At 39.2% G+C, this 22,417-nt stretch overlaps 2 protein-coding genes across 5 annotated transcripts in view; both read left to right on the top strand.

Moving 5' to 3' along the window:
• Positions 1–8,655, top strand: part of acsl3a (acyl-CoA synthetase long chain family member 3a) — a 37,120-nt gene extending 28,465 nt beyond the window's left edge. For all 4 annotated transcript variants that reach the window (XM_088078585.1, XM_088078584.1, XM_088078587.1 and 1 more), the window contains exons 9-15: positions 868–1,007; positions 1,139–1,311; positions 2,845–2,919; positions 4,180–4,371; positions 4,794–4,908; positions 6,041–6,198; positions 6,286–8,655. In XM_088078585.1, the coding sequence (XP_087934711.1) occupies positions 868–1,007; positions 1,139–1,311; positions 2,845–2,919; positions 4,180–4,371; positions 4,794–4,908; positions 6,041–6,198; positions 6,286–6,443 (1,011 nt within the window). In that variant the 3' untranslated portion in view covers positions 6,444–8,655. The remainder of the gene's footprint in view (positions 1–867; positions 1,008–1,138; positions 1,312–2,844; positions 2,920–4,179; positions 4,372–4,793; positions 4,909–6,040; positions 6,199–6,285) is intronic.
• Positions 8,656–10,594: 1,939 nt separating this feature from the next.
• kcne4 (potassium voltage-gated channel, Isk-related family, member 4) lies at positions 10,595–13,016 on the top strand. Its single transcript, XM_042486848.2, has 2 exons — positions 10,595–10,668; positions 11,337–13,016. The coding sequence occupies exon 2, from the start codon at positions 11,377–11,379 to the stop codon at positions 11,914–11,916; it is 540 nt and encodes a 179-aa protein (XP_042342782.1). The 5' UTR covers positions 10,595–10,668; positions 11,337–11,376; the 3' UTR covers positions 11,917–13,016.
• The last annotated feature ends 9,401 nt before the right edge of the window (positions 13,017–22,417 follow it).

Below are 22,417 nucleotides of genomic sequence, written 5' to 3'. Positions count from 1 at the left end.
ATGGAAGAAGTTTACTACAGTTCACTTCTGTTTATTATTGAACATACCCAGAGATTCCCTTGGTCCCTTTGGTTTTTGTAGGTCACTTGTTGAGAGTAGTCCATTGGGGAGACATGCTGTTATGCAACCAAATTGAAGAGCATGTGTGTTCCACATTGTACCTTTGTTCCTCTGGACTTGTATACAGAAGAGTTGCTCTGTTCTGTTCTTTGCGAGTTCTGGTTTTTACGAGCTCTGACCCTCTTAAATTTATAATGTAGTGACTTGAGCATCGACATTTTTTTGTATTGAGTGAAAAAAAACTCCCTCTTGTTCTCTGAGAGTGGGTGATAGCAGGTACATCCAGAGCTGGATTAAGAGACTTACTGTAACTTCAGCTTCCTTAAGCCTTGTTTTAACCATCCCAATAAAAAGGAAATTATTCTAAAAGATAGCAAACCTGGAATATATCCAAAATGTTTTTTTGGTTTTGACCTCCTTAAGTCAACATGTACTGCCTCTCTGCACTTCAGATCCATATCTTTTGTTTTAATTGGCAAAATCTCCACTCCCAGCTCTGGCTGGGCCTCATATTAGGAGCTGCTGTGGCAATGCAACTGTGCTGCACCTCATATCTCTTACTTTTACAAAAATGGACCAATACTGACAAACATTTATCTTGTCCTCCTATAATGTCTGGCTGTCTTTCTCTGCAATGGCATTGTGTCTGATGTTTCCCTCCTCATTTTTCTATCTCTCATCTCCTACATTTTGTCTTCTTCTGCCTTACATAGTGCCCCTGCTCAGTTCATCGTGTCAACCTTCATTTCATCACTTTTTGTTCTTTCCCTTTATCTAACGTCCGTCCCTGTCCCCCTCTGCTTCCAGGAGATCATGGACCGAATCTATAAAAATGTGATGACCAAGGTGGAGGAGATGAGCTGTGTCCAAAGAACACTTTTCATTCTGGCATACAACTACAAACTGGAGCAGCTGGCCAAAGGATACAGCACACCGCTATGTGACAAGTGTGTAGATGAGCTCTTACATTGGCACTTTGATAAGTGATATAAAGAATGCGTTATTGTTAATCTCAGGTTCACATACTTATTTCCTACTCAACTGTTAATCTACCAATGATTTCTCTTTATCTATCCAGGCTGGTGTTTAGGAAAGTTCGCTCTCTACTAGGAGGTCGGACGCGAGTGTTGTTGTCGGGTGGAGCGCCACTCTCAGCCGCCACGCAACGCTTCATGAATGTGTGTTTCTGCTGCCCGGTGGGTCAGGGATACGGCCTGACGGAGACCTGCGGAGCTGGAACCATTAGCGAGCGTAAGCAGTGCTGAGAGTCATAACATAGGATATGGTTAAAGAAAAACTAATTTAACTAATAATAATTAAAATATTCTGGAATATCCAATAACTAAAGAAACTAATGACCTTCCCATTTGCCTCAGCTGTCATGTTTGTACAAACGTTAACATGGTAATACATTAAACTTAGACGGTGGCCATAATAAACATCATATATCAAATTTTTTAAAAAAAAGTTTCTCTTTACAATAACTTCTGGGTATAAATCCCCGGCATGAAATGAAACAAAGCTGAGCATTTGGTTAGCTTTAAGATCCCTAAAAAAGGCCCACCTAAAAAAAACCAATATTAGCTATATTAACTACATTTTCACCCCTTTACTTTTCCGTCAGTCGGCCCTTTCTGATGGGAAACTGAAGGTGCTTTCTCAAAGCCACCAGACTCCATTTACAAAACAGCCACTACCACTGCCTACATTAAAAAAAATTAAATATAGTGTACACTAATATAGTCTTTTTAGGTGGTTAAAATGTGTTTTGCTTTGGCTTTCGCTTCTTAACGAGTACTGTGGTTTATCAAAGATGTCAGATAGGACCAACTATTAACTACATATCTTTAAACGTTAAAGTTACGGCTGAAAATGACAACACAAATTAAGGTTCACTTGTGCACTGCTCGGCCCATGTCACAGAGACTCTTAGCCTTGTTTTTCTGCAATAACTCAATGTAAGAGGACAGCAATAAATCAACATTAAGGAAATGAAATGAAATGAAAGTAACTCTAAATGAAGTTTCATTAACTGGAAAGTGGCACATTATTGAGCAAATGTGGGAAGTTACTTGGAAAACGACAGTTTCCAAGTGATATGAAGATGGAAAGATAGTTTTTTGCAGCAGGGATGGGAAAATAGATGAGAGGAAAATAATAAGTGGATATATTGTGCGTGGGCTGTAGTAAACAGAGGAGGGAGTAGGTTATCTGTTTAGAACAGGAAGACAGTGATGTGGAAAAAACAAAGCAACAAGTCCTCACTGTTGTACACTGTGAACCCTGTTAGCAAAAAGTTTTTAGCCTGTTGCACAACCATTAAAGTGAGACGTGGAAATGTCAAGTTGTTAGTATAAATGATTGTCTCCCACAAAAACGCAGACATTCGTTACAGCTTCTCGTAAACGGGAATCTTATCTTATAATAATTTGCGTAAAAGAATGCCACACATATCTGTGTTGGTGATGGCTGTCGCAATCATATTTTTGAATGATTAAGCTCATGTCTAGGCTTTCTTTGCCAACATGTATGTCAAAAAAAGGAAAAACTCCCTGGCTTTCCCAGGAAAGATAAACAAACAGAGCAACTTGCTGCCCGTCACTCTCTGCTGCGGTCATTTGAGCCAGGAAAACACGGTTTTGTGGAAATTCCTTTGGGATGGGGTTTCCATGGCGAGGGAACACGTGAGGTCGTGTTGCTATGGTATTAAATGTACTGCCTTGATGCTTCTTGATCTCATGTGTTTGTGTGTGTGTGTGTGTGTGTGTGTGTTGTCTGTTCTAGTGTGGGATTACAGCACTGGGAGAGTGGGAGGGCCGCTGGTTTGCTGTGAGATCAAGCTCAAAGACTGGGTGGAGGGTGAGTGAGACTGGGAAGAGGAGCTACACACACACACACACACACACACACACACACACACACACACACACAATCCATGATGAAATTATACAGTGTAACATGAATTCACAGGGACATATGTATATAGGGATGGGGATCACTAATTTTCATTTAAATTGAAATCATTATTAAGACTCCTTAACGATCTGAGTCCTTCTCGATGCCATTATTGATACTTTACTATTATTTGGTGGATAGACAAGGCGACAATACAGTATGTTTTTAACAGAAGTGATTTTACTGTCACTTTCAGTCATGTTTTTAGTGATTAAGAAATGAATTGTTGTATTTTAATTTAAATATTTACTTTAAAAAAATCTTGGCATCAGCAGATCTAATTTTGTATTTTAAGGTGATTACAGCTCATTATAGGACGTTTAACAGGTTGTAATTCCAGCTCCACTATCCATGTCCGTATATTGCTGGGAAACAAATTTCTCACCCAAACAAGTGTATTATTCAAGTTTCTCACCAAATACCAAATTTTCTTTTTCTTGATGTTACATCTGAACACATCATGGTGACAGTTTATTTACCTTTTCCTAATAATCATATCATTGAGCGGACCTTGAACACATCACAACGAAACCTTATGCAACCTCATCTATTTAGCTAATTAGCTCTTATCCTGCCAATTTCACTCAGATTTCAACATTGGATTACTTTTTTTAACTGAGGGGACTGGCTACAAAGTAGGGGTCAACAGATTATCAGCCTAACTGATAATTGACAATTATCTGTATTGGCATTTTATATTAATGATCACTGATCAAATGAATTAATTAAAAAGTGCAAAGAGTGTTACATTATACTACCCACGAGAATCCCTAGACATATATCCGCCCTTGTTGCCTTTCTTTCTGGCGTGTTATCACATGCACACACAACTATTTTCCTGAGTTTAGCAATCTATCCACCATTAATCATTCCCAAGGCCAGTGACACTGTCGGCATTTCAGGACCGCTGTAACTGCTTCGCAGCCTTGTAAGGAAAGCATACTTCTTTTCCTTCCACTCCTGCACAACCTCCATCTTTTTACGTAAGGAATCATAACTCATTTTTATTGCGCTCTGTTAATTCTTGATGCTTATCAAGTTGAGTTTATTGCCTGCTTGGTGTGCAGAGCAGAAAAGAGTTCAGAGTTAACATGCTGTCAGATGTGAAGATTTATTTCATTGCATTTTCACTTGCAATCCACTGAATTCAAACCCTGCTTTCAGGTGGTTACCGTAGCACTGACATGCCACATCCAAGAGGAGAGATTCTGATTGGTGGACCCAACGTAACCATGGGATACTACAAGAATGAGGCGAAAAACCAAGAAGATTTCTTTGTAGATGAAAACGGCCAGCGGTGGTTTTGCACAGGAGACATTGGAGAGTTCCACCAAGACGGGTGCCTCAAGATAATTGGTGAGGAGAGGTGGATGTTAAATGGAGAAGTGGATGAAAGTAAAAAGTAGATAACCACTTTGGGTAATCTGCCCTGGTTTGGATGCTCCTACATTTAAAAAAAAAAAAAAAAAAAAGATTCCAGACAACCTCTCTGCTCCACATTCATCCATCAGTCTGACAGGGAGCCTTTTAACAAATCAGATTGTACCTCCCTTCCCAGAATTACTCAACAGTTTTGTTTACTTTAGTCAACCACAACCCCCAAAATTTTCTCTGTTATCTAGATGACACTACTCAGATGTACACAGTTCAGTGGAAAATGGGCCCTTCCCCAGCTTGTCCACTTTCTTTTTTTCAAGTAATACAAACATATCCACACTCATGGATGTGCACATGGACGTACAGGTTATCACAGGCAGCTGTCTCTGCTGTGTTTCCAGATCGTAAGAAAGACTTGGTGAAGCTGCAGGCAGGAGAGTACGTCTCCCTGGGGAAGGTGGAGGCCATGTTGAAGAACTGCCCTTTGGTCGACAACATCTGTGCCTATGCCAACAGGTGTGTGTGTGTGTGTGTGTGTGTGTGTGTGTGTGTGTGTGTGTGTGTGTGTGTGTGTGTGTGTGTTTGTGTGTGTATGTTAGTGCATTGACTGAAGAGTGATTCTGGTAGATCTTGTTTATCAATAACGCTAGCAAAGCAACAGTGCATAAAATGAGCACAGCAGAAACATCAGATAGCTAATTATATATTTTAAATGCTGCAGTTATTTGTGAAAACGACAGACCGTTTTCAGTTAGACGTGACAGGATCCATGAAGTAGTTGAGGCTTTGCTTCTTCATTGTTAAATGCCAAGATTTTTTTTTGTTGTTGTTTACATGTTTTGAATTACATCAAGAGTGTATTTTGTCTCCCACCCAAAGTCTGATGTCTGGGAAAACAGATTTGAACCCAAAACGCACAAAATTGCGACAACAGAGCTTTTCAGCATCTTCTAGCTCATTGGTTGATTTTATGGCCGAGAACTTTTATGTTGTGGTTATTGCTCGAATTGCTAGTCCAAAGTTGAACAGCTAGCAGCTCCTGTTTATAATGGAGTCTAGTCTTGGTGATGGAGTATTAAAAAGACCTAAAAAAAGTCAACATTAGACTTACATTCATCAGATAGCCATAAACACGGCTCCAAATGAATTCTAATGTTGTATAAATCTAAATTGTATCAAATTGGGACAAAACCTGAAGGTAATTCCCTGAATGTGGATGACAGACTGTGACTTTTAGGGAGATTGATTCTTCTATTACACTTCTACTGACAACAGATTTTGAAGGTGGCGGTGCCTCCGTCTCCATTTGATACAACAGAATCTGAACAGATTCCTGCAGCCTGAAATGGCCTAAAATATTAATGCTGCACGGGCAGTAGATACTGTTTTAAAGATACTTGGAGGTTCTAATCTGTTCACACTCTGCTCAGGCATGTTATGATTTCCATTACCTTTTATGGGTAAATTTCTCACTTGGAGAAGAATTGATGGTTTGCACGAGCACACGTTTGTGCTCCATCACCTTATTCGGACGAACATCCACTCGCTAGACTACACACAAAGACCAGTGTCACTTAATAACTTTATTCTGTTTTGCTTTCACTCTGACATCCCTCTTGACGTCTCTTCTCCTCCCGCTCCTCTGCAGTGATGAGACGTACGTGATTGGCTTTGTGGTGCCCAATCAGAAGCAGCTGCTGGCTCTGGCTGACCAGTATGGCATTCGAGGCTCGTGGGAGGAGCTGTGCAACAGTAAGGCCATGGAGGAGCTGGCCCTCAAGATCATCACAGAGGCTGCTCTAGCAGGTGAGAAGAGGTCAAGGAAGAGGTTGTACCATGTTGGAACTTTTTAGGGTTGACAATGAGTTAATGTTTTGTCTTCTTCTGTCCAAGCTCAACTAGAGCGTTTTGAGATCCCTCGCAAGATCTGCCTGAGCCCTGACCCGTGGACTCCGGAGACAGGACTAGTGACTGACGCATTCAAGCTCAAACGCAAAGAGCTGAAAACACATTACAAGGACGACATTGAGAGAATGTACGGTGGGAAATAAAGACCAGCACAGCATCGTTAATTCTCAAAGCAAAGACCAACACTTGACTCTGAACACACCCTGTACCCTCTCATTGCTCCCTTATATCCTTCCCCATCAACATAAGAGACCTGACTCTGTGGTAAATCTTAAGGGTAGTGTGCTGCCAATTCCAGCGACTTTTACTTGAATTTGTAACTAAACACAAAAAGAAAACATAAAGTGTCCCTGTCCACTGCTGCCTTTTCCTTTTTTTCCACCCAGGTGTATGACCTCTTTGTGGGGAGCTTTATTGTTCCAGATGTGAGTTATGAAACAGATGGTGGTTTAGCTGATGTTGTCTGTTGAACTCTTTCTGAGTGCCACAGCAGATGCTCAGGTCGGGCGGACAGCTTTGTCGCCTCGTTGCTCTGTGCCCACCCATGAGACACTAAATCTTTTTAATGTAAATCTTTCTTTTAGTTAGGTTTGATTTTTCTTTTAACTTAACGGTTCCAAATTCCTTCTTCCTGCAGGTCAGGAGACGGTCAATTCTTTTGTTTCTTTTTTTTTTTGTCTTTTTTTGTTTGCATGTTTTGAGTTCTGTCAATGGTTTATTTTGTCTCCCACCCACAGTCGGACTTTGACTCCCACGGTGGTGGGACGTCTCTCCCATCAGCACATCTTGATACCAAAAGCACAAAGTCACTTCAGGGCAAATGTAAGCAGGTTGGTAAAAATGTTACATATCTGGGGGCCGTATTCACAAATCTTCCTAGTACATAAGAGTTGCTCCTGATGACGAAAATCTTAGAATTATTACATTTTCTTAGAATATCCCCTTAAAGTTCCTGGTAAAGATGAAATGTATTCACAAAGCATCTTAGCCAAAGATAGCTGCTAAGGTGAAAAACTTTAGGAGTAGCAGAAGAGAAAATTGCAGAAACACAGAAGTCAGAGAAATATTCTCCAAACACTGGACGTATTAATGAAACGCCACAGATTCAATGGTGCAGGGATAATGTTTGTGGTCAGTCTCATTAGCATCTCTAATCTAATCTAATCTCCCAGCCATTGAAACACAGAATAGTGTCAGAAATAAAGTGATCACAACACTAAGATGAATAGCAACTGGAAAAATGTAACATTGCAGCAGTGTTATTACATAAAAATCGCTGTCACAGTCTCATAATGTGACACTTTATTTTATTTCCACTGGGTGTCCACACCTTGCAGGCTCACATAAGGGTGACTGTGACAACCAATCACATCTGTTAAAAGAATACATCATACCTAGCAATGGGGTCAACCACACCTCCTCTCTAAGATACAAGTTTCTGTCCCTTCCTTGCTCTGAGACCTTTCCTAAATCACTCCTAATCTAGGACTCATTAATAGAAGTTTTTAGGCTAAGGAGCTCTCTAAGACTTTTCTCAGAATGTTTGTCAATACGGTCCTTGGTCTAAACATTGTTTTCTTTTTATCATCAGCATTTAGCACATCGTCCATTTTTTAGGAAAATAAGAAGAATTGCACGTCAGTCTTATTTAAAAAGAAAAGATGCACTGTTGTTTAGTCTATAGTATTTTCCTAAAGTGATACTTTTTACGTGCTGTACAGACCCCATTGTGCACAAAAATGCACATTTACTTGCTTGTATTACAGATGAAATGACTGTATAATCACTGCCATGTTTGATAAATCATAGTGCAATATGGAAATGTTTCATTTCTGTCCAAATACGGCAGTTGATTACAAATGGGACAAAAATAAAACTTTTAATGTGCGTGGGTGTGCTAGAAAAAATAGCACACTTTGACAAGTGCGACTTTTGCAGGATGGTCATTACCAGCTTAAAGTCACACATTTCTGTCATCTGCATGAGTATGACTAAGTGTGTGTGACTCATACACGGCACAAACATGGCCCCAGCAGCATCCCTCACAATGTGACACCTGTTGCCTTCTCGTGTGATTCTGAGTCACGCCTTTCTAAATCCTGCCTGATTTTTCATTTGATGTTTCTCCTGAAGTGTACATATAGTGAATATGTACGTGGAGCTGTGATCAGCAGAGGAAGCACATGTATAGCCTCTATTTTAACTGAAGCTTTATCGTCATGGACCTGTTTTGGAGCTCCACTCCTTCTCTGTATCGAGAGCCTGCCTTGTAACATAAGTGGATCCAACTATTTATTTGTAATTTGACTTTGGAAAAATGCCCAAATGAAGTAAATAAAGGTTGTGTTTGGTCTATGTGCAGGTCTATTTCATTGTTTTGGATTTATATTTCTGCCATAATCACCAAGTCTAATGAATTCAATTGAAAATATTAAGAGCTGTAATGCTTTTGTATTTAGCACATCAGCCTCTCTGAGTGTGAAATTGAAGCCTATGTGACTAAAAGACAGACAGATGATGACATTTATTTATGTCTGTAAAGCAGAGGAGTGAAATCAGCTTTCACTGATTAAATAATAGTCACGAGTGATCAGAACTTAATCCAATTCAACCATTAAAGCTCACCATCTATGACGTATGGAGACATGCAGTGCATTCCCAGTGTTGTCACACTGGCTGTGTCTCATGAAAAAAGCAAGTCCAGTCAAATTAAATCAATCATTTAGAGATCACATTTTTTAAAGAAAAGGAGCCACCCTCAGAATGACCCCAAAATCTACGTAAATCGCTGAATCAAACACCAGTGTAAACCAGCAAAAAGACTGTCAGATTGATACTTACTATGCTCTTATGAGTTTTAGTCTCTGTTTAAGTTTTTACTTTTAGCTTTAGTCGCAGGGAAATACACAAAGCAGCTGCAGGATTGTACCTCTTTTTCATGTTCCAAAATCCTATTTTAAACATAGAAGTATGCACTGGTGAAAAGTAACATTTTACAGTACTATTCTTAGGTACAACATTGAGCTACTCAAAATTCTTACTTTGCTTAAATATTTCCATTAAATGCTACCTTATAGCTCTTTTCATGTCACTGGGAGTTATTGCACCTTTTACTCAATTTCATTGATGATTCAACAGGTCAAGTTACAAGTTACTTTACAGATATAGATTTTACATTAAAAAAAGGGTCAGTCCCAATACACCCCCATGTTAAAATGGCCCTCCTAACACTAGAAATAAACATGTTTATCCTGGTACAAAAATGTTTTTGTTCTCTACAGCTAATAGAAGATAGTGATAGCCAAAATGCTGAACTCAAGGCTTCAAAATGGGCGTCTGCAAACCAATGGGTGACTTCACGATAGCTACGTCCATTATTTATACAGTCTAAGGTTGGGAACCACTGGACTAAAGTAGTAAAATGGTGATTGCACATTGATGCCTGAGTGTTAATTAGCTATTTTATCAGTTACAGGGGAATGGGTACTTTCTGATTGTACATTCTGCTATTAATATTTCTGTGCTCCTAAATATTTTGAATGCAGTATTTCTGCATTATTGCGTTGGTATTTTCACTTGAGTAAAGGATCTTAGTACTCCTTCTAGCACTGGAATCTCATTGGGGCCAATAAATGTCCCTTCATACTTATTGTGTGAATACTATGGTGTGTCTCTGCCTGTCCCTCTCTCTATCATTCATATGCTGCCACTGTGTGTGTTGTGGTGAGTCTACTGAAAGAAATAATTGGTTATTCATTGTAGTGTGTCTTCTATGTCCACCATGCCAGGCATTCATGAATGCACTGCACGATTTTATTCACAGGCTTCAGGAAATTGAAAAGAAGATAAGAAAAGAAATTGAAAAATGCAGCATAAGGATAAGAGGAGAAAGGATGGATTTATTCTTTGTGCCTCAGGATAGTGCAGAGGCTTGATGGAAAATAAGCAAAGTGGTTCAGAGTGGCATTTTTTGGCCATGCATCTTTATACACTGTGAAAGAGAGAGCGTCTCTTTCACCAGTTTCTACGCAGTTCAACTTCAATGTATTTTTCCATTATACCCCCTTGGGTCTCTTTCTGTTGAACTCTCATTTACTCAGTAACTTGGGCAATTAGTAATTTCATTAGATTCCCTTAGAGGTTTAAATAATGTAAGATTCTTTTTTCTTCTTCTTTTTTGACATAACATCCCCTCAGGGCTTCCATAGACACAAGTCTCATGTTACAATCAGTCCCCATCACGTGACACATGACACTCCAGGGTCTCTGTATAAATAACTTCATCCATTTAACAGAGCTGTCAAACTCCAGAGGAGCAGCAAGAAGACACAATTGGTAAAAGTTCACAAGACATAGCTATTCAGTTTGGTGAGTAGACAGTTTATGATTTTGTTATTATCTATATATTGTTATATATTGTTGGTTTAGTCTTATACAAACCACTTTGATTTCTGTTGACTTTGGGGATTTTGTTTCTAAACAAGTGGAAGGAGTTTTGCAGCAATACCAAATTAAAACTAAGTACAACACTTTAAAAAAATTGAACTTAAAATCAATAATATATTTTCAGAGGAATGTTTTTTTTTAAATTAAAAGTATCCTATTGGAAACTTGATAGACCTAAAGTTGCATTTAAAAAAATGCAATAAACTATAAATTGCATGTCCTAAAATAATTTGCAAATTCTCCTGGCAAAGTGAAGCACTGATTACTTTTTTTAACGTTACCTTTGTTATCCGTTGCAATGATGCCTTAAGAATAATATATAGCAAGTTCACATTTATCCTGTGCTGAAATTCCATCATCAGTTACATCCCAAGAGGTTTTCTTTTTTTTTTTTTTGTCCTCATCGTCATAGTTGTGTGGGTATAGTGAGTCTACCAATGTTTTTTTTCTGTTTTTCATCACTTTGCATCACTTATACAGCAAAAGTTGACTCACTGCGAAGTTATCCCAGTGCGTAAAGCGCGCGTAAAGCGCGCGTAACGGTGTAAAGAAAACCTTCAAGTTATGGATGTGCCTCTTTATTTTTGCAGCACACTTTCTAGGTCCTCTGCCTCGGCTGCACTGAAAAAAATGGAGCACTTGGAAAACTCCACAGCATCATCCAAACGCCTCTTCCAGCACACACAGAGCACCGCGCACTCTGCGGCGGACAAAAGCGACGGGAACGCGTACCTGTACATATTAATAGTCATGTCTTTCTACGGAATCTTCCTATCTGGTATAATGCTGGGCTACTTCCGCTCCAAACGGAGAGAGAAGAGGAGGACCAACATCTTCACGCGCCTCGTGCACGAGGAGGAGGAGCGGGAGTGGGGCGCGTTGCCCAAGAAGCACAGCCTCGACTTTCCCGTTTCTGTCTCGGGACTGCGCTCGGTGGAGGTGTCCCTGCCTTTCTGCGGTGACCATGGCAACCACTTTGGATACCTCCACTACGAGAGCGCGCTGCCATCCCCGCTGGCGTGCGCGCTGTGCACGGAGCAGAGCAGCATAAGCTCGCTGTGCTCCTCTGCGGACACGCGCTTCGCTATAGAGGAGGAGTCGGACAGCGGCACGGCGGAGGGATCGGAGGAGAAGGGAGGGTCCGAGAACAGCGCAGACGATTCAGGCTGAAAACCGCCCATGAGAAAAAAAAAACTGTTACCCTACGCGCCCAAAAAGAGGAGAAACATCACCAGCAGAGACCACCAGGGGGTTCTCAGGCGTATTCATATCACAGAGGCCCAAACAGTCCAACCATCAGGAACGCTTAAATCATCTATTTGCCATAAAAACTCCCCAAACCAAAAATATCCATGATATGATATCCATAAAAGGGCTGAAAAGATCAAACAAGACTATGTGAAATGTGATAAAGCATGCCAGTGAGTGCTGACCGTTTAGATGGAGCAAAGGTCAACAATATATATTTTTTTTAATTTATTGACCATAATTAGGAGAAAACAAAGTCACGTTTTTGTTTTCTTTTGTTTTAAATGATAAGAAAACCGTGGTTCGAGTAAAACCTATGACTACAATGGTCATTTTATGTTGTGCTAAATGTTGGCTTCATCCATTGATAGTGGTGTCATCATTCTATTCAATTCTATGCAACTTTATTTATCCACACGCCAGTTGTATACAGCAGCTTACCACCAGGGTCAACATATACACAAAATTATAGGTGTAGGCTGAAGTCATTAATGAATACATTACTCACATACAAATATATCTAAAACAAAAAAACACACACACAAAATGGAGCTGAACACCATTACTCTGTTGATGATATGATACTAGAAAGAAAGCACAATTTACTATTGTACTATATGGTTTCATTGTGTGACTTTGACTTTGCCTCATTTGGCGGTGACCCCTCCCTGCTGGAGCCCCCTCCTGACGCCACAGTGAGAGCCACCTCACTGGTTTGGACTGATGACTCACCCTGCAGGGGCCCGAGTGGCTTTTTTTTTTTTTTTGGTATTTGGACTGAACTTGACTCACTCTTGCCAACATGGACTTGAGTATTACCTGGAACCCACTTGAATGAAACTGAAAAGTATTTTTTGTAGCTTCATGATCGACACTGTTCACACACAGTCAGTGATGTAGGTTTACTTGATGAAAACGATGCACTGTACATACTGTTTGTATTTGTCTCTTCAGATGGCTTAGTTTCAGATGAAGTCTTTGTAGTGTTTCTGAAAAAAATAAATGCTTATGAATTGAAATAAGCCTTAGTTGCTGTTTGGTTTTTATTTTTTGGTACTATGATGTTTCACCAGTGGGGGGCACTCTTGTAGTGCTTTCTGATTGTAGAGACTGTTAACAAATAAGATGAAATGGAGATGAAGCCATGGAAAGGGTAACTAACATTATGTTATTTTTAGACATAACCTACATTAGATAATTAGCATAATGCAAAATATGGCAAATAATAACTCATTTAGTATTATCAAAGCACCATAACTAGGGTTTTATAGCTCATATCCTCAGTTTAAACATGTATTTAACCATCTGTTTCTTACACAGAGACACACAGATTGTCCCAATTATCCCAAATATGTCCCTACTTTTAATACTGACTACACTCAAAGTTTTGATTGCAATTAAGGAGCCAGTCACATAATCATTTTGTGTTATTTTGTATGTATGGAGGTTTATGGTCATGCAAAAGACCCCCTAAAGCACCGAGGACTCCATTTAAAGATCCATCAAACTGAATTATAACAAATTAAATATCAATTAACAGCTTCCTATCCTGAAGATCAAAATAAATAAACATAAATACATTTTAAAAAAAACAAGGGAAAGATGCCAGCATTCAGCTTCAGTTTTCTATTCCTCTGACACTCTTTTGTCTGTTGTCTCTGCTGCGTCACTCAGCCCTGCCTCTTTGTCTCACACACATGCAGGCACACACACACACACACACAAACACAAAGGCTATCAGCAGCACTGCAGACTCTCAGTCCCACAACTAACTGCAATGACGGCTCGCCACAGCAACATAAGCAACAATAATGGCCAGAGGGAATACAGATTTCATGACGTACATGTATTGACAGTGTGATAGCCTTTACAGGCCCAAAGGCGGCCTTGGTTGTGTGTGTGTGTGCGCGCGTGTGTGTGTGTGCATGTGTGTGTGAGAATGGATTTCGATCTTTCTCCTCTTTCATTAAGGTATTTTTAATTTAGCACAGCTGTAGATAAATCTCTGTGAGCTGAAAGGACACTGAGCATCATTAGACACAACAGTGAGCAGGAAATCAGCCACAATATCACAAAGTATTTGTTTATGGGTCTATACTTCGAAAGTCTTTATCCTTGTTTAACTTACAGAGGGTCAGCGTGAACCAGACTCAGAATTTCACATTTTAAAGATGGGTTTAAGAGAAAGTCGCCTTAACTTTCTCCATTATTTTAGACTTCTAGCTCTTATCGAGAGAGGCTGAGTAATCTGCGTCTAAAACAAGACCTTTTCATTTTTCGTTGTCAGTGAACATTGAATCAAATTAGATTTTATGTGACTTTTTCAACACATATCTACAGAAATATACCCAGAACCCCTGCTTTGGCTTGATGCTTTGAGAATAAACATTGCATTTTGTCTCACGTCCAAAAAGCTCAATTTTGGTTTAATCCAATCACAGAGCCTTCTTTTAACTGACTTCAGAGTCTCTCAAGATATTTTCTCTTTGCCATTCTCCCATAAAGCTATGACTGGTGAAGCACCCAGCCAGCTACTGCACACAGACACAGTGTCTCCGTCACAGCGGTCATAGGTCTCTGGGTGGCCTCCCTCATGGTCATTCAATTTTTAGCCAAGCTTTAGCAGCATGACTCCTGGGATGGCAATGTCTGTCTGTCTGTCTGTCTGTCTGTCTGTCTGTCTGTCTGTCATCAGTTGGTCAGTCCAATGTTTTGCTCTCTACTGAAATATCTCAACATCCACTGGATGGATTTTCATGGAAGCATGAATCTGACTTTGGTGATCCCTTGACTTTTTGGGCTTTTAGTGAAATATCTCAACAACTATTGAAAGGATTGCAATGGAATTTGGCACAGATATCCATTGTGTCCAGAGGATGAACCTTAAAAAACTTTGGTTGTGTTTTGACTTTTTATTAGGTTTGGGTGCCAATACATGTTTAGGCTTTCAAAATGCATCATGGTTTGGCTTAAAATAAGTATGTTTTTAGTGATGTAACATTATATGACATCTGTTATGTTGTTAAAACTAACTCAGTGTTGACTTCTGGTTTCACATTGACCACCTCCCATACACAGACTTTCTCGCTCCTCGTTATCCTAATGTCAAATGACTTCCTGTCGCCACATTCACAGCCATTGTATGCACTACTTGTTGGTGTGGCAGGACCCTTCTAATACATATCTGTTAGGTTGAAAACCACTAGTAATCCCATTTAAACAACTGGTAACATTTGAACCGGTTATAATATCTCAACAACTGTTGGATGGACTGGAATGAAATTTGACTTTTTATCCAACACCAACATTTAATTTGGTCACCACTCTGGTTAATGAGCAAATAATTGCAAAACCACTGACATTCCCATCAGTTTCTACTGCACTAAGAATGCAATAATTCTAGTGATAATGTGACTTCTAAACTAACTGACTGCACCTGTGTTAATTCAAGTGTGCTCCATTGTATTTTTATACTATATATTTGTAATTAATTTACAGATTTATTTTCACTTTTACATTAATGAGTTTTTTTTCTGTCAATGATCAGTGGGGGGAATAAAGCCACATTAAACCTACTTTTATTCATAAAAGATGAAAACTCTCCACATAGAAATCAAATAAGTGTGAATTAGTGTGAAAAGAACTAAAAAGCGAGACAGAACTGTCTCCATCTCTCTCCCTCTCTGTCTTATATTTTCCGGACAGCTTGACCCAGGTACAGAGTTGTTGAAGCATTTGAAATCTTATTTCCTATCCAGTATAAACATCCCACGGTATAATTCATGTACAACAAACACACAAAACCACACAGTGTGCAAGTCATGTCTTATCAGCGAGGAAGCTGACGGGGATCCACTGCTGTTTCTCCAGCAGGGAGCATGAAAAGTATGTGCAAGCTGTTTTGTCCTCTTTTATGGTGCAACAACAGCTGTGTGCGTGTGTGAGAGAGATAGCGGGACACAATGCAATGGGAGTAATTCTCAGGAGAAAGAATGAGTGATAGTAAGCAGGGTGAGAATAAGACGCAGATATGATGCATGGAGTGTCTTCTGCACCGTGGAGCAGGATGTTTGTCATTAGTGTTCCCCTGTGGGAGTCGGTGGTGGGGCTTGTGTCCTGCCTCAGGCCTCACACATACACGCCATTAATGAGTGTGGAAATGACTCACTTCAAACCCACTATCTATTTTCATGTTTCCTTTTTAATCCCCTTCTTCCTCCCTCCCTTCTGTCAAACGTTTTTTGTATTAAGTTGAGATATTTTCAGAAAAGGGATTTTGTAATCTGAGTGTATGTAATTGATTTTCAAGAAACACACAGCAGGAATTTTCTTATATCATTCACATTCCATAAAAGTATAATTTCTGTTCACATTAGTTTTAGTAAAATTTCACCAAAGTCACATTAATATGTTCGAAGCCTCTGCCCTCTGAAGCAGACGTGCCGCAGCCATGGAAATGTACTCAGAGACACGAGGTACTGCTGATGAGCTTATTATAACAACCCAAACTTTCTCTGGAGTTCTCAGTCTAACCTTAGAAAGCTTCTCGTTATATTGTGTTTGTTTAATGTGCCAGATCATCATGACTGTCTCACAAAATCTGCAGCAGTGACTGAGACACTTAACCTTGACTCAATTAATGAGATTTGGCTAAAAACGAGAGCTGTTCATCTGTTCCTTTGAAGCCTGCAGCACTATCATTACAGGCTTGTGTGCAGACCTCTTTCTCATCTTTGAAAAGTCTGTCCTTCTGTCTGCTTTTGTCAACAGTCCCTTATCCAAAAATACACTCACACACTTGTCAACACAAACAAAAGAGAAAGCAAATGGGCTCAAATGTTTGCCTGTCTGCAAACGAAATGTGTTTCTCTCAGAGAATGGACAGCCTTGCTTTCCTGTACAACAAACAGCAGACAAGAGTCAACCTTTTACCTAATGAGTGTTGCTATAGAAACAAAAAGCCAAAGGCTAATTTGCATAGATGATGCTGGTCCGGAGGGATAATTGCTACAAGTCAAGAAAGAGGAATGAAATAAATCACTTTAATCGTCTAGATGATGTAACTTCATCTACAGAATGACACGTTCTTATGTTGCGATTTGAGCTGCATCATTCTCACTAGAGCCCCTTTTTTACTGGATAAACACCCACTAACATCTTGAATGAATAAATTAATGTATGAATCTTTATAGAGAACATTTAAAAACAGAAAGACAAAAAAAGGCCGATACAAAACCTTTACATCAATCTCTATAACAAATACATAAGCCACTTAAACTGAAATATCACATATTTGAAAAGGAGTATGGAGAAGTACACACTTTTTTCTTCCTGCCCCCTTTTTATATTTATTTATTAAGGGCGTGACCTGCACCCCCCTGAAATCTGACCCCAGGTTAGTTTGAACTGTTTGATGAATTAACTGTTTTTGTTTATAGGTGCAATTCAGTCTTAAAGCTGAGAGGCAGTAATGTGCCAGCGTAGCATCTAACCTGCCAAAAAGCCACAGAAGAAGAAGAAGACCTGTTTTGATTTGGAGCCACGGAGCAGAGCTTTATTTTACATTTGTATCTTTTCACTCTGTTGTGTTGTGACTGGTAGGTCTATGTATCTGTTAAACTGCTGTTGGCAATATCAGCAATAAAGACGTTCACCGTCTCTCCTGTATAATGGAATTACATGGCTCGGCATTTGTAAAACTCAACTGCAATGTCTCCCTCCAGTTACTCAAGATAATCCACAGACCTTGTTGTTTCATGTAGGAGCTATTTTTGTTTTTTCACTGCTCATCAGAAAGCACACTACTAGCTGACCTTGCACCACTGAGCAAGCAAACATTTAAGTCAAGGAGGATAGCATTAATGTTTACATCTCACGCTGTCATGAGCACGATTTTCTCATCCATGAGTAAATGCATGCCTCCTTCAGGGTAGTGATAAAGTTGACATATGAAGTTTGGTAGAGGTGAGAGGAAAAATATGTATTTTGATTTAGGGGTGGACTGTCCCTTTAACGCTAAGCTATGATAACCGTCTGCTGGCTGCAGTGTAATAACATCAGAGTGATATCAATCTACTCCTCTAATATTCTGCACGAAAGCAAATAAGCTACTATAACAATGTCATATTTCATTATTAAAATGTGCATATCATCGATATATTGGTGTATTTTCCATCAAACGTACACTTTTCTTTATTTGTTCCAAACCAACAAACTCCTTAAAAGCACCAGAGATATCTGATGACTCCTTTTAAATTTCATTTCACCCACGAGCGGTTCCTTTTCCTAAAAGAGTCTGACTAACGTGAAACACTGCAGGTGAGTAGACACGGTCGCACATGTGACATCAAGCTGAGTGTAACAAGTATTGCCCAGGTCTGAAAATACTTGGTCGTGGCTTTGTTAGTGCTGTGTGAAGCTTCATTAAGCCTGTGGGAGGTGTTGTTCCTATCTGCCAGTTTTTTTTTCACTACTAATGAGCACAGTCATAGTTGACAGTGAAGAAAAGCAAAATGTCCATTTATTGCTCACTGATAAACCAAAGCTGGCCCATGTAGCTGCACACTCAAATCCTTCTCTTTTACGCCAAACACAGCAAACAGTGGAAGGCGTAGCTTCATGGCTTAACACCTGTCTAATGAAAGGCAAATTGAGCAACACAGATTAATTATGCACTCAATGTCTTGTCTTCTATAGGCTTGTTACCATGACAACTATACGCCAAAGCAGCAGTCTCCATCATTATCTGCATGGATGCTGCACTCTCTGTCACTGTCACCAATAAACACCACCAAGTCCGAAAAATAGATAATCCTTCCTCAGTCTACACTTTGTGTGACTGAACGGGATCCTGGGAATGGTGTGTTTTCTATTGATGTCAAGAGTCACATTTATGAGCACTTTACTGTTTACTGTTGCACTGATAGCTGATACATGTTGGAAACGTTTCCCCTGTGGAGAGATTAAATGTCTCCAATACCTCTGCAGTGGTGCAACAGCTCTGTTTATTAGCCTCTAAATCACACCTCGTTCGTATTTATGTCTGTGGTATGAGTAGGCTAATTGTGTATTAACTTCCATATGGTATAAGTAATTATGAGCTTAAATTTCATTCTGCCTTGGTTGGGAGTTTAATAATGCCAGTTAATGTGACAACATCATGAGTGATGCACATAACAACCCTTTATTTCATCAGAGGGTGATTAGCATTTTATGAGCTCATTCTGCAAACTAGTTTGTTGAAAGAGTTTTATTGCATTTTCAGAAGGTATCAAATCATCAGGTGGTTATTACATCATCAGTTTTCATAAGGAACTTTACCGATAGCCTTGAAGTGAGGAGTCTAAAGTGCGTTATGAATTGTACAATAGGTTTTGAAGGGTATAGAGAGGAAGCATTCTGCACACAGTTGCTTCGGTATTTTCAGCTTAACTAGACATGCCTGTACACACAGAACTTATGCTGCATTTCCACTGTATAATACAGTATGGCTGTATTATTCTGGCTTTGTTATTTTTTTTAGTTTTCTATGAGTAAAACTTGTGAATCATACCTGGTACCAGGATTTTAAACTCTGCAGACCACTGATTGGTCAGAGAGAATCATCGCTTGCATGACACGCGACATCCTGCGCAAACCTGCCATTTTAAAATAGCTAAGCTACCATTAGTGACAGCAATTTTTTTTTTGCTGAGCCAAGATTTTTTTTAAAAATGACCCAGATTATGTGGTTGGACATGCCCTAAATGCATTTACGCCACGTAATTTAGACCATTAACTAGATTGTGTAAAGAGGGCCCAAAGTTTCTTAGTTGCAGATTCTAAGAATAAAGCTTGATAATGACTTTGTTTGCAATCTCTTGCTATGTGTTTTTTTTTTGTCTGCACTTGTCAGTGTGTTACAGGAGGTGTGTTATAATTTGTTTTTTGTTGCTCTACCCCCTGTACCACTGTTGCACAGGCTGAAAAATACTTCCATGACGGGTAAACTGAAGTTTAAAGATTTCCTGCAATTGACTGATATCAAAAAATAATATAGTTCTTTTGTAAAATCACTGAAAATGTGGGATAATATGGGAATTAATAGAGAACAGAGAAATGGGGCTTCAAATCCTTGCATTTGGGTTCTTCTCTGAGCATATATGTGATTAATCATGAGCTGTTCTGAAAGGTTATTTTGCACTTTGCTGTAAGTAGGAGTGATTCAGCACTTGATAAATGTCTCATTTTTCAATCTTAATGAAAAACTTCTTCTTAAAGTTGGCACTTTTAAGCACACTCAAATAAGTAGTTCAGTGCCTGAAAGATGGTCTTTTTTATAAAAACCTGGCAAGGCTATGCGCAGTATAAAGATGCAAATACTTTTGAAATTGGTGCTCCATGGCAAGAGAAAAACAGTGGAAAAGGGCTGGGGAGTTTGCTTTTAAGCAATAGGTAGAAGTACTGGAATGCACTGCGTCGCACTCCACCAATAAACACTCCCGCTGCTGGGTGACGTGCTGTTAGTTTGGCCATTTGCTGTGTGTCCAGCTGCTAACAAACAATCTCAAATTACAGCTAAACAGTACACTCAAATATGTTTCAGAGAATTTTTTTTCCCACTTCTATACTCGTTGTGTCCATGGTGGTAGGTGTAAAAATATGCAGAAGAACAATCTCTAGTTTGTAATGACAGTGTAAATTGGCTGGATGACGGTTTCTGAACTGAAAGTGAGCAGAAATGATTTAGGCGCTCATAAGATGAAGGAAAGTTTACCATCTTTCATCTACACATGCTACACAAATTGTTATTATGCAAAGCTGGTTGAAAATCGGCAAAATATCTTTTTAAGTGTAATTCTGTTCACTTTTAATATGGACAGTTGTTGAAGTGGGAGCACGTCTTCAAAAAAAATAACTGGTAACTTGGTTATGAATTTGAACCAGAAGGCTAAACCCAGTTAATATTGTGTAACTGCTTCTCATTAACACAAAGATCATGTAAAATCATCATCAGCCTAATTAAAGCCATGCAGGTAGCAGCCTTGAACAGTGAGCTGTTTATGCTGTAACTGGCTGTTTGAAACAGCATAATAACAGTGTGTACAGTTGCTAAGTGGAAGTAGTTATTTATACTAATGAACAAGGGTGAGAGATGGAAAGACCCAAAGAGATTGAAGGAAGAAGTAAAGACTGCACAAATCTAAAGACATGGAACATTAAGAAGAAATAATGGCAGCCAGCCCTTTTTATTGAACTGCTGCTGCCACACACACAGATAAATGCTGCTGAACTGTGCGCTAAGATTAAAAACAAACCAGAAATACATCAACCTGCTTCTACTCAATGAAGAGGCGAAGACAACAAAGGAGCTGCTTGTATGTCGATCCACAGTGCTCCAGAAATGCATTAGTATGTCTTTTTCTTCTTTTTCGTCTTTCTTCTTCCTCAGAGTTGTTCAGAATTCTAGAGAGACGCCTTATACTTTGAATTTTTGGGAGGTTTTTTGACATGAATATTGTCACATTTAAAGCTGCACTTTTTTTTTATATTTACAATGGAGAAAATGATGTGTAAAATTAAAGTTGTCCTTCGAATTGAAGAACCCACACAGAATTGGCGCCCAACTCTGCTGCCGTACAGATCTCCATCAAATTCTCCAAATGGCTGCCTCATCTGTCAGATAAGTGCTCAGCCCCAGCACTGTTATTCTCTGTGGAGCCTGCACTTTGAAGGCAAACAAAATTCTAATTATTAAATCTTAATTATATCATTGTTGCTAACACTTGCATTTGTTTAATTAAAGTTTTTGTTTGCGGAATTACTTCAATCTGTTGAGTGTGTCGCAAGAGAGAAAGAGAAAGACATGCAGTATACAATGGAAGTATGAACAATGACTCATCCACTCAGGGTAATTATAGACAAAGGGACAAAACACGGCAATTATCATTAGGGGCAGATGTCACAAGATGATAACTTACATGGAAACATAATTTTTCTCAACATCTTTCTGCCACCAGAGTGAAGATTAACCACGGATAAAAATTTTACATATTATATTGCAAATATGTTGAAACTCAAAATTTCAACAACGCTGTGATTAATGCATGGTTATGTTTAGGCACATGAAACACTTGGTAACAATTAGGAAAAGATTATGTTTCGTTTAAATTATCCATTGTTGGTGGAACAATCCGGACTGGAAACACAGTGACATCTTGGTAAAAAAACAACAGCTTTTATTGATACTATCCCAGTCGGAAACACAACAATGTTTCTGTAAAAAAACAACTGCTTTTTCTGGCACTCCCAGCTGAAAATGCAGCCATATCTCTGTAAAAATCAAGTGCTTTTCCCGGCACTCTACCATAAAGCAAGGGGTCACTGAAGAACACCCATGTTTGGGGGCTAAAAAGCCACCAGTAACAGCACTGACTTGCTTAAA

Source organism: Plectropomus leopardus, chromosome 6 (assembly GCF_026936395.1).
Source record: "Plectropomus leopardus strain MGB_pleo_1.0 chromosome 6, ASM2693639v1, whole genome shotgun sequence".
Lineage (NCBI taxonomy): Eukaryota > Metazoa > Chordata > Actinopteri > Perciformes > Serranidae > Plectropomus > Plectropomus leopardus.
The sequence above is the reverse complement of the archived record's forward strand: the minus strand, read 5'-3'. Positions and strand labels throughout refer to the sequence as shown.

Excerpts from the sequence above, each read along its gene's own strand:
- kcne4 (XM_042486848.2), top strand. The coding sequence starts at position 11,377 with ATGGAGCACTTGGAAAACTCCACAGCATCATCCAAACGCCTCTTCCAG.